At 46.4% G+C, this 12,120-nt stretch overlaps 1 protein-coding gene across 2 annotated transcripts in view; it reads left to right on the top strand.

Moving 5' to 3' along the window:
- FRMD4B (FERM domain containing 4B) overlaps positions 1-12,120 on the top strand; it is an 83,109-nt gene that overhangs the window by 12,554 nt on the left and 58,435 nt on the right. For both annotated transcript variants that reach the window (XM_086618975.1, XM_086618974.1), the window contains exons 2-4: positions 8,434-8,499; positions 9,214-9,308; positions 11,458-11,550. In XM_086618975.1, coding sequence (XP_086475101.1) covers positions 8,434-8,499; positions 9,214-9,308; positions 11,458-11,550 — 254 coding nt within the window. The remainder of the gene's footprint in view (positions 1-8,433; positions 8,500-9,213; positions 9,309-11,457; positions 11,551-12,120) is intronic.

The raw sequence follows: 12,120 nt of genomic DNA on the forward strand, positions 1-12,120 counted from the left end.
TTAGATTTGCCATCCCCTGCAATGAGAAATAGTAGAATAAATGGGGAAAAGGAGAATCGCATGGAAAGTGTGTTGGCACTTGGCCCTGACAAGCCACAGTGCCTGCGGTGAGGGAGAGCGCTTGGGCTGTTGCTTTGCCAGATTTTTGTACTGGCTCAGCTGGTGGGGCTTACATGAAAGTCAGTTGATGCTCTGCAGGAGCCAGTTTTTTTCATCATATCTTCAGTTCATGTGGCTATTTTAGGAAGGTGCCATGCAACCCAGAAAGCCACTCGGCCCCCAGTTCCAGGCAGTGTGTTTCATCTCTAACTCTTTGCCAAACTTCAGCACAGCCAACTTTTCCATGGAAAAGCATCATCAAAGGGACATTTGTACCAGCTCACGCTTAAGTAAGTTTTCTTCAGCCTGTCTCATCTTAAAACATTATTTCTGTGTGTCGTATTCAGTCTGGTCTTTAAGTGTCTGTCCCTGCTTGGCTGCTCCTGAGACAAGAACAAGGGACACCCTGAGATCAGGAATGGCTCAGTACAGTCCCTGCAATTGCTGTGGGTAAATACCCCATGAGTGGAACAGGAGTGTGCAGAGCCATGGTGGGCTGTGCAGCCCTTGGGAAGGACACGAGTGGCACTTGGAGTCACCCTGGCAAGGCAAGATGGGTCCTACGAGGTGGTTTGCCATAGCACGAAGGGTGAGAGACGTAGCCAGCCACTTCAGTGCATCACTGGCTATTTAACATTAAGCAGATACTGGCTTCTGTTAAGGTTAATAGCCAGATAACAAATGATTTAAGGCAAAATCCTGGCCCTATTAAAGTTAATGGCAAAACTCATTGACTACATTGGAGCCAGGACTTCAGCCAAAGGTTTCTTTATGACTTGAAGATTAGGAAAGAGAGGCAGTATGTCTGGAGACATGGTCTGCCCCCCATAAAGCTGGTGGTAGCTCTGCTGTCTCCTTCAGAGGGATCACATCAAGTTTATCACGTCTGCCTGAGCCAGGCTGCAGTGCTGCGGCAGGAAAACCACCGGCTGCCTGGGCTGGTGTGTGCGGAGACCGGGGGCAAAGCTGAGTTTTCAGCCTCGGAGCCAACCTTTGTGCTTAGCAGGAGGTATCGGTGAGCCCGGGAGACTTTGTGGAGGGGAAGGTGGCCAGGCAGGAGAGGCATCACTTGGAGGCTGCTCTTGCACTGTGCCCTTTGCTGGCAGAAGAGGTGATGGAGACGCGCAGTGGGATGGGGTGCAGCAGTGGGACAGGGTTGCTTCCAACCTCCACTATCCATCTGTGTGTCCCCAAGTGCCACCCACAGCAGGGCACTCAGTGATGGGCACCTACACTGGGTCAGGGAGGACCCGTGGGCTGCAAACAGGTTGACAAGAAGTGTGCATCAAGACGTTTTTGGAGACCTATGGGGATCCTTTAAAAAGTTTCCATTGAAATGCTGGTAATAAAACCAAACTCCTGCCTGTTATTTTTCTGCTTATTCCTTAAAGCTTTGAGCAGCTCTGGGTGCTGGAACACGACGAGGCTTTGCTCTCCCAACAGACACATCAGGAAACTCTGAGGTCATTCCAAGTATTATAACTTTTTTCCTCTTCCCCCCCAGCTGCATGCAGGCCCCTTCCTTCCAGAAGAAGGACAGGCAAAGACTTTTATTTTCCAGAGATGTGCCTAGTTAGGGCAGCTCTATATTGCAATACATTCTTGCATCTTATTTCATATTTTTGTCAGGCTGTACACATTTATGGGCCAGACATAAGCTGGCCAGTTGTATCAAAGTCAATGAAGCCAGGCTGATCTAAGGCAGCTGAGGATCTCATCCTAAATGCCTTCAGGACTGAAGGGGGAGAAAAAAACCCACCTAAATACCAATGAAAATCTGAAGTCTGTGTAGAGGCTTCAATATTAAGCTTTGAAATCTCTTACAGGCTTATGAGTTGCAGAAGAGGGGTTGGGGGGGAAAAAAAAAATACCCTTACAGGAAATTACTGGTGATACCTTATAGCTGGTTAACTGCAGCTCAGGTAGGGATTTTGAGATTAAATTCTCTTTTAAGTGCAGGGCTGGTTCTCTGGGCTCCTACACCTGCAAAGCAGCACTGCTGCCTCTGAGTCACCGGTCAAAAGCAGGACAGCAGGATTTTGGGAGCCCCCCCATGCCACAGGCTTTGTGAAGGTTGGGTCAGTGTGGCAAAGGGAAAGCGTGTCCGAACTGACCATGTGCATCTTGTAAGCGAGTGGGAATATTGTGCTCTTGCTTTTTATTATCCATATAATTTTCTTCAGTGCTCCACAGCGGCTCAAGTAGTCGCTGTGCCTGTTTCAGGAATAAAGGATCCAGTTTTTACGATCCATGTTCTAATGACGCACCACAGCCCATTTTCTTGCTTCTAAAACGGCAGGTTTAAGGCTTTGTGTGCTGGCTGTTTTTTTAGTGAAAATGATTCCTCTTTTTCTCTCATCACTGGATACATCAGTGCATTTTTTTTCTCCCTGTAAAGTATCTTCTGGAGCTTAGTCACCTGCGGTGAAGTTTGATTTCACGTGGTTACTTTGCAAGGAGCTCATGGAAATCACATGGGCAGTTCTTTGCAGCTGGGACTGAATCCATGGTGTCACTCCAGTGTTTTCCAGGCAGAGCCCCCACGGGTGCTCAGGACCACCCATGCCTGAGCAAAAGGGTTTATCTTGAGAGAAAGGGAAGAAGTTTGCTGCTTCCAAAAGATTTCTTGTGGAGTTTGGGGTATTAAAGATGTGAAGCCTTACTGAATGGAGGAGTGGTTTTAAAACTTCCAGCAATGCATATTTACGTGGATGCAGGATGCTGGCACAGCTGTCCAGTCCCTGGGCAGGTCACTGTTAACCATCGGTGCAACATGGTTGTGCCAGAAGCCTGTGCACGTGGGCTGCTGAAGCCCAAATCAGGGTGCATCCCGAACGAGAGCAGCTGGGATTCATGCACAGATCTCCGGGCATTTCAGTGGTAGAAACAGTTCCCAATTTTGTCTCAAAATGAAGTGCAGCTTATGTATAATCCTCTCTGGCCACAGAGTTTTTTCGGCTTTCTCTAGTAGCGAAGATTCCAGACCTATTTTTAAGCCTTTTTTGTTTTAAGGAGGAGTCAGAGACATATACTGCCAGTTACGCTGAGTGATGTCTCTGTAATTTGCCCAGTTCTGGAAGGTGAAATCTGGTCTGGAGGGAAGTGCAACACATTCAGGTTTGCTCCTGACATGAACCCTTCCTGATTCCGTTCCTAAGCTATGCTTCAGGAGATGTTATTCTGGCAGCTTTTTTTTGGCTTAAGTTTTTTTGAGGTTTCCTGTTTACACCCTCTCTAATTACTTTTTTCTTTCTTATTTTTTTCCTAACTGGATGACACACATGGATGTCTAAAAATATTGCATGTAACAACCAGCTTCGAATAGGGAGGATGTTTCTGCTGAAGAGAAATAGCATAAATATCCTGTATATGTTTGGTGGGATTTTTTTCCCAAATAAACATTCAGGCTCAGGATATCACAGGGAATTGACTTAAGTAGCCAAGAAGTAGTTTTTTTTCTCTCTGCCTTGTTTTTTTTTTTTTCCTTTTTAGAGGACTGATGCTTTAGATAATATGCCTCGATGACTTTAGGTGGAGAATGTCTTAATTTTTGTGTTACAAGTGAGATGGAGGAAAAAATGGGTTTGTTTTCCCAACTATATGAAACCTTCTGAGCCTGCTGGCCTGCTATATAGAATCACAATTTCACCCTATGCTTTAATTTCCACACAAGGAGATTCTAAGAATTGTGTGTTTCTCTTCCTTCATGATTTCTCCTCCTTTAGTCTTTTCTACTGAAGATCTGAATAAATCAGGTTCTTGCCGAAAGTCCACTACCAGTACCTGCCTGTGAGGAGGGCTGCAATATTTTGATATGACCACATTTCTGCATTGGACAGTGTTTGTCTCCTTTCATTCCTCTCCATTTTTGAGTTTTTATCACTTACTTGTGTGCAGAGCACACGAGTGACTTTGGGAAGCAGCAAGAATCCAGCATCCCAGTGTCTCAGTAGGATTTTGCCAAAAATGGGGCTGTGCGTTAACTTTGCTCCGCTGATTTCCTATTGGGAATGAGATGAGATACGAGGACACTTCATGAATTTTATGCAGCTACTTCTTTTACTGGATAATGGCTTAGCAGGCTTTTAAAAATAACTGCTAAAAAGACCAACTTGGGGGCATGTTGCAAAAATATAACAAAATTATTCATTTGTACAGACAATGCAAAATCAGTGAGAATAAGCTGAAAGCATAGATGGGTGTGTATATATCTCAAGACTGCTCATGCCACCTCGTAACTGAGCCAGACAGCTGTGCTCATCTCACGATGGATTTGCCCAATGACATAGAAAATCAATTATATTGTTCAGATTAGCAAGATGTACTGAATTAAAGATGGAAATGTATCTGCAAGGGGTTCCTGGGTTCCCGCCAGTCCCATGAGAGCTGGGGAGTCAAACGTGTGTCCCTTCCCAGAACCCAAGGAAACAGGACTGTGAGTGGATGTGCTGCAGAGAAATAAATCACACCGGTGTCATTGGGGGAGTTAAAACCGAGTCCTTTGCTGCTTCTGCTCCAATAGTTCAGTGTCTTCAGTCGCTAATCTGGTGGCACTCTTCCATGGCCAAAATCCTTTATGTATCCAGTGATACTATGGTGGTGAAGTCCTCTTTATGAAGCTCTGCAGTGTTTCCTCAGGCAAGAGGAGAGGACTAGACCATTGATACCTGTGACTGTGCTGGAACGTGTGGCATTATGCAAATGAGGGTTGCAAAATATGAGTGCTGTCTTGTGTATAGGAGCCCAGCCTGCACAGGGGGGCAGGTCCATTTGAGGAGAGAGTTGTCTCCTGGAGATGACCTCTCTGGTGGGCGACATTCCTGATGCAGGATGGGCTTCTATTGCTCTGAGATAGTAGCTGGGAGCGATTTGCTTCTGATTGTGTTTGTAAGTACAGAGTACGCCAAGCGAAGTGCTCTCTGCCCCATCAGGAATGGGGTGGGGATACTGCAAGAGTGAGCTCTTGCACAGCTGCAGAAACCAGAGTGCTGGTTGCTGAAGCCTTGGGTCTGCAAGAGGAGGGTAAGGGCTGATGTTTGGACTGTGCCCGAGTTAACACTGCTTTGTTTAGGGATTGAAACCTTCAGATGCCAAGCTGGTAGTCACCCCGGCAGGTTTGCGTTCCTCGACCGGGCTGTGGTGCCACACAGTGAGTATCCATGTTGTGCCTCAGCCCAGGTGGAGAAGGCATCTTAGCAGGGATGTGTGCATAGGCTAGGGGGGCAGAGGAGTGCAAACAGTAAATAGAGAGGGCTCCAGAGCCCTTCTCCTCCTTTAGCTACAGCCAGCAGCAGACGCTTCATGGCCCTGGACGTTGCTGTTGCATCCCACCATGCGACAGCATTCCTGGGGTGACACGAGCCCATCGTTACATAGAGCTCTGGGGACATGTGCAGGAGCTGAGAGGTTTGTCACAGGAATGGCATTTCACTGTGCTTTGCTGCCCAACAACCTGGCATCTTCTGCAACTTCTTGACTGGGCTTTCTAGTACTCCGGGAAGCAGCTGTATGATTTCTTCTCAGATGAGATTTCTGCAGACTCAGGTACTAAATGTTATCTGTATCTATAGCTGTAAATCAGACTTCAAAAATGTGTCCTTATGTTTTTCTCATTAATAAAATTGGGGATAATTATATTTTGCTTATCTTCAGGGGTGTCATGAGGTTTAGTTACTTTACTTTTAAGGTGCTTTACAGCTACCTTGGTTAGCTGAAGAGACACACAGGTTATGATTGGTATTTCTTTTATGTTTTAATCTTCCCAGCAACCTTCCTTTCTCCCCAGCACAAGGCTTTGCAGATGTGTTTGCTATAATAGAAACCTTTTTTACTTAACAATAGACAACTGAGGCAATTAAAACAGTCAGAAGTGATTAATGTGATTTCACTGGGTGAAAGCTAAAGCAGCTAGCAATTAAATAATGGCAACCCTTGTGCTATCTCAGAGCAACAGATGGGGAATGATTTAAAAACACTATTGGATCAGACACTTCACAACAGGGGCAGATTGGTAACAGTATGTCAGAGCCAGAAATAATGCACCACCTTGAAGAGTGCGCTGATGAAATGATTAGTTGATGGTAACATGCGACTTATTTATGAGTGTGCGATGGCAGACCTTCAGCTCTTGGGAACAAATGGACCCCTGATCAGATTGTAATGGGTTTAAGGGTTCCAGGCGGCATGTTTGGTGAGCAGATAAATCGTAGGGAGCATGCCGGAAGCTGGAATTGGGATGCTGCAGCTTTGCTTCTGAAACCTGAAGGATAAAGCGCTGGAAGTGGTACCCAGCTGGGAGCAGGGGCCTGGAGCTAGTGCAGCTTTGGGCTGATGCCTCCTTGGGGTGCAGTGCTGTGGGGTGAGGCCATGGTTTGCATGGGCAGCATCGCTGCTGTCTCCATGGTGGTGCAGTCTCTGCTCTGCAGCCCTGTGTGCACAGCAAGTCACTCTTCATCTGGCCTCAAGTTGTGCCAGGGGAGGTTTAGATTGGGTATTAGGAAAAATTTCTTCACTGAAAGGGTTGTCAAGCATTGGAACAGGCTGCCCAGGGAAGCAGTTGAGTCACCATCCCTGGAGGTGTTTAAAAGAAGTTTAGATCTGGTGCTTAGGGACATGATTTAGTGGTGGACTTGGCAGTGTTAGGTTAATGGTTGAAATCCATGATCTTCAAGGTCTCTTCCAACCTAAACGATTCTATGATTTCTATACAAATGCATGTTCACAGCAGTAGGAGAAATGAAAAGGAAGGGATTTCTTTCAGTTAAACTTGCTCTGCAAATGGTCCTTTTACCAGTACTGCTGTTTTGGTGAGCGATGTGATGATACATGTTTAGCTGTGCCATAAACTGCCAGTGCTGGTGCCACAGACACTGCAGCCCCGTTTTCCCAGACACTGGACAGCATTGCACCCGCAGATGCTCATCTCTGACTCGTTTGCAGAGCTCTTCAGGAGGGGGCTCCCGCCTGGGCTTCGGTCAAAATGAGCTCAATTAGTTGAAACAATAAAGCTTTGTTAATTTGGCTGCTTGTGGCTTGAAGGGGCCGACTGGTGACAGAAGAGGCCATGTCTCTGCAGCCCTTGCTGTGCCAACAGCCGTGCACTGAAACAGGGGCAGCACTGGGGGAGGCAGGAGGGCTCTTCGGTTCTATGCAGCCATTGTGTATACATTATATTTATTTTTTAAGTCTTTATAAGGTTTGGATGTGCAGTATCACGGGGCAGGAGGTGGTGAGGGTGTGCTGGTGGGAGTAGAGCTCAGCCCTGTCCTTGTCCCCATCCCTGCGGAGCCAGAGGGATGTGAAAGCAGAAACCGCTGTGTGTTGCGGTTTAATCCCTCCGGGAGCCCCTATCTAAGCAAACCACCCTCGGCCTCTGCTCACAGCTCAGAATTTATAGTCCCTGAGAAGCTTGTGCTGTCAGGAAAATGAGTTACTCTGAGGCTGGGAGAATAAATATAAAAGCCAGGTTTCCTTCCCCAGCTCTCGCCCGGAGCGTGCTGTGAAGCCAGTCCTCACCAAAGCTGGCGAGCAGTCCAGAATTAGAACAGATTTTAAATGATGCAAAAGCTTTCGTGGAAGTGTATTAGATTTCAAAGGGCAGATATTAAAAGGGCATAATGTGCAGCTATTTCTGAATTGCTCTCCTCTTAAAGAGAGAAAGACACATTGTTTGCAAGAGATAAATGTGATATGAAATAAGGGGACCAGATACAACATCAGAGGCTGCAAAGCTCGTCCTGTTCTTAATCGTATTCAGTTCAAGCACCTGTCTTGGCATGTGCAACCACCTGTATGAGAATCCTATGGAGGCAATGCCATCTAATGCTTGTGAAAAGTTATCTGAGGGAGAGCGTTGATGTGCCAGTAGACTCCAACTAGACTAGAGACCAAGTCCTCTGTCAACAGACCCAATCCAGGCTGACCCATCTGCAGGGAGGGTTGTATCGATGAGGGTTTCTTGGGTCTCTGGTCATCTCTGCTCCTCACCGGAACAAAAGGCCGTTGCTGCCACTTGTAGCTATGGCACTAGCCAGGCTGGTTCATCCTTAAATTAAATTCTCACAGCATTTATGTCACTTTTATCTGATCCTGAGCGCTGCTAAGCACCCTTAATGCTGATTTGAAGTTGATGGGAGCTGAGAGTGCTGAGGCAGCTCCCTAGACCGAGTCCTTGGAGAAGGACGCTTGGCTCGGGTATGGAGTCGACTCCCTCATGAGTGCGGATTAAACGCTCACCACACGCCGTCCTCGCCGCTGAGCCGCACGTGGGCCTGTGCAAGCCAGGGGAGGCATGGGTCTGCCCTTCCTCATGGGGCTGTCTTGCTGTCTTTGCAGATGACAGAGGGCCGGCACTGCCAGGTGCACCTCCTCGATGACAGGAACTTGGAGCTGCTGGTTCAGGTACAGACCCCTTGCTCTTGGGCACCGGTGACATGGTGACCAGGTTTCTCTGCTTGTTCTTTCTTCTTCTTTTGAAGAAAAGTTTCATCTCTCACTAGAGCAACTCATAGAAGTGGAATAGACAAGTGTGCTTTCAGGCACACGTGCCCTTCCTCAGACTTGAGTTAACAAGAGGGTTTCCCTTGGGCATTGGTGCATGGTGGGAATACCTGCCAGCAGTTCCACATTCAGCTTTTCATCTGCTTTCACCAAAATTCATAAAGTGTATTAAACACTCCCCTCGTGGTGGTGATTTTTTTGTGATTCAGAAAGGAAGAAAAGTTTGTGGGTTTTGGGGATGTGTTCTATTCCCATAACAGAACCCAAAGCACGAGATGCTCTAGTATGCAATATTTTCTTAATTGAAAAATCCCTCCTGCTTTAAGTGCAGGCAAGCCCGAGCTGCCACCTTTCTCCCTGGGAAGAGGAAAGCAGCAGTTGGTCTGTGCACTTCAGCTTAGGTACATAATACTTCTCCTTGCTCCGCATGTCCCGTGGCTCCACAGAGCCACCAAATCCAACTGCCCTGAGTCTGAAGGAGCCACTTCTGTATTGAGTTGTACAACAGGGTTTTAACTTGGCCATGTGTACTTAAATGTCAGTATTTGCAAAGGAAACTTTTGATTCATTTCAGTCCAGGCTTCTCATATATGATTATTTTTGTTCTTTCAATAGCCTAAACTCTTGTCTCGGGAGTTACTGGATCTGGTGGCTTCACACTTCAACCTGAAAGAAAAGGAGTATTTTGGAATAACATTTATAGATGATACGTAAGTATGTTCATTTGTTTTAAACAGCTGTGTGATTATTGCAGTGTGAAACCTCTCCCTGACACCATGGCAGCTCAGCGTGATGGAAAAATGACTTTTTCTTTTGAAGAAGAGAGATTTTTCTACCTTGTGCTTGTGGTTCTCTGCTGAGGAAAGGGGAAGGCACAAATTAGAAAATATTTGGAAAATATCTTCTGGGCACAAGCCAGAAAATACTTCTAAAACACCTTCCTGGTGCTTTAACTTTTCATGTTTGTCTCACAAGGTGAAAAAATTGATTCAGCAATAACTTCCCATGTGAACACCCTCAGCTTTCTTACTCCGCGCTTTTAGTAACAACAAAAAGTTTTTGCATTTATTTTCAAAACGAATTGCTCCTATTGCTTTGCACTTTAATCTCAAATGTATTATTGAGTCTTTCAAACCCAAATTTCCCTAACAGCAGTGAAATATGAAGTTAGTCCCTCTCATAAACAACTCTCCTCTAACTTCCCTATTACTTTTAGGTATCCGAGCTATTCAGCAGACTGCTAGAGAGCTGCAGAAGCAGAATATGCTCGAAATGCACAACCCTCCCTTCCTGGCAACAGGACTATTGCAAGTGCGTGGTGGTGTTGGATGCAATGTGTAGCTGCCAATGCCCATCCCCTGCCACCCTCTGCTGCTGGACAGGCCAGGCTCCAGAGTGCCGGGGGAAGCATGGCATTAACCTGGAGTCGGCTGGGTTAATTGTAATCTCAGCTGGTGTTTTAGACTGGGCTGACAGCATTGCACTGAAATGCTTCTCCAGGGCCAGCGTCTCCTTAAAAGTTACCTTCAGCCCCCCAAAAAAGCTGGAGCAGAGCTGCTTAGGGCAGAGTTGTGCACTAATACAGCCCCTAAATAAACCTCTTTTTGTCTAATGGGAATAATATTAGTCCCTGCCGCTCTCTGTAGCAGCTTTTTATGGTGTCCTGGATGGAAGCCTTCACCTACAAATGGTGTTGGAGCCGTGTTTGGGGCCACCCTCGGAGGCAGTTCTCATCTGCAGGTGCAGGACTGGTCCTGGGCAAGGGGCTAGTGTTTACGGAGCTGGTAGGAGCCGCTTGCTCTGGGGCCCTGACCGCACCGCTGTTATTTTTACCAGCCACTCTCATCTTGGGCTCTCCCTCAAATATATTTACACATCCTTGTCCTTTCAAGTGTTGGAAAACACTTTCTTCCAGCTCTTCTGTAAATCCCTTGAGGATGCTGTTTCTACTTGGCTTATTTTTTCCCCCCAGAAGAGCTGCCATGAAATTCTTTTGGAGGTTTTTGGTTGCTGGCGCTCCCTCACGGTGAGCTTTAAAGTGTTGCCAGGCGAATACCTAAAAACTGTTGGCTTCCCCAGAAACACCAGTGGGACTCCAGAGCCTGCCCTGGGTGTAGGGTGCTGGGCTGGGTGCTTGGAGGGAGCATGTGGCCTCTGGAGGGCACCCATGCCCCAGCCTTTTGGGGCAGCCACGGGCTTCTGCTGCCTGTCAGCCCCAGGGTTCTCAGGGAGGTTATTGGGGTTTGGGGGGGTGTTTTTGTATTCCTTCTGGCTTCCTTCCAATTTCAATCAGGGCAGCTGCTGCGGAAAGAACCGTGTTTTATACAGCTGCCTCATTAAATGAGTGTGACTGCGGTAGAGCCCTCTGCTCTGAAGTGGGATTTTGTGTCATGGTGGGACTGGGGATGGTGCAGAACAGAAGTAATGGGGGATGTGGCAGCTGAGCTGTGTGGTTCCCGTGCGGCAGAAGAGATCAGACCCATTTCTGCTGTAGGCAAATGTCCAGCCCCTGCTACAGATCAGATCCCTCCACCAGACATGAGAAGTCAATGGAAGCGTCCCCATCTATAGTGAAGGAGGGTATTTCCATAATGTTTAGTTTTTCTGGGTGCTATGCTATGACTTTCATGCTGCGGCTGAAAACGACTGCAAAAAGCGTTTTCTACTATCCAAAAGTGAATTACATCAAAATCTGAAAGTTAGGAAAAAAAAAGGAAATAACTTGAGATGTTCACCTGCCTCAGAGCTGAATCTTGCACTTTTTGAAGCGACACTTGGAGTAAACAGGAGCACTGAGAAGACCCCATTTCTGAATTTCCCATCCCAGTTTTTAACCACCTCCCCAACCTGTTTCTGCAGAGGTCAGAGCGTCTGGCTGCAGCTGGATCACCGAGTCCTGGACCATGACTTGCCCAAGAAACCAGGCCCGGCAACTTTGTACTTTGCCGTTAGGTGAGTAACTGTTTCCACAAAGAAAACATTACCACGGGGGTTTATTTATCACCAGGGGTTTTTGTTTAAAAGAACTGATTACAGATTTGATTAAGGAAATAAATGTCAAAGCAATGTGTTATTTTTAGAAGGAGATTAGGTCCTGGATAAGTGCTGCTCTCTTCTGTATTTAACTATGAAATAAAGTAGTTTGAAACCTGCTTTAAACTGTTACTAAGACGCTGTTCCTAGGGGTTTTTTTGTTTAAAACACTGTATTTTAAATACCATCTTTGCCTGACTTGTCTTTAATAGTGCTAAATTTTAATACAGTTTATTTAAACAATCATACTTACTTTTTTCTTCTTATGTTTACTTAAGGGTTGTCTGTACTTGAAAGGGATTGCTGATGGCTTCTTTGCTCACACAGCTTAAGCTAATCCCCAGGAGAGAATAAAATCCCTGGCAAAGTGATGATTTTGGCCAATGTAATTGCATTACTTGAGGGTTTTTGCTGGCAAAGCTCTGCTGGTTAAGGGCCTGAAAAAAAAAACACATCCTACGAGACAGAGCTCTACTGGCAGAGAAGACC

The sequence above is a fragment of the Tauraco erythrolophus genome, chromosome 12 (genome assembly GCF_009769465.1).
Source record: "Tauraco erythrolophus isolate bTauEry1 chromosome 12, bTauEry1.pri, whole genome shotgun sequence".
NCBI classification, from domain to species: Eukaryota; Metazoa; Chordata; class Aves; order Musophagiformes; family Musophagidae; genus Tauraco; species Tauraco erythrolophus.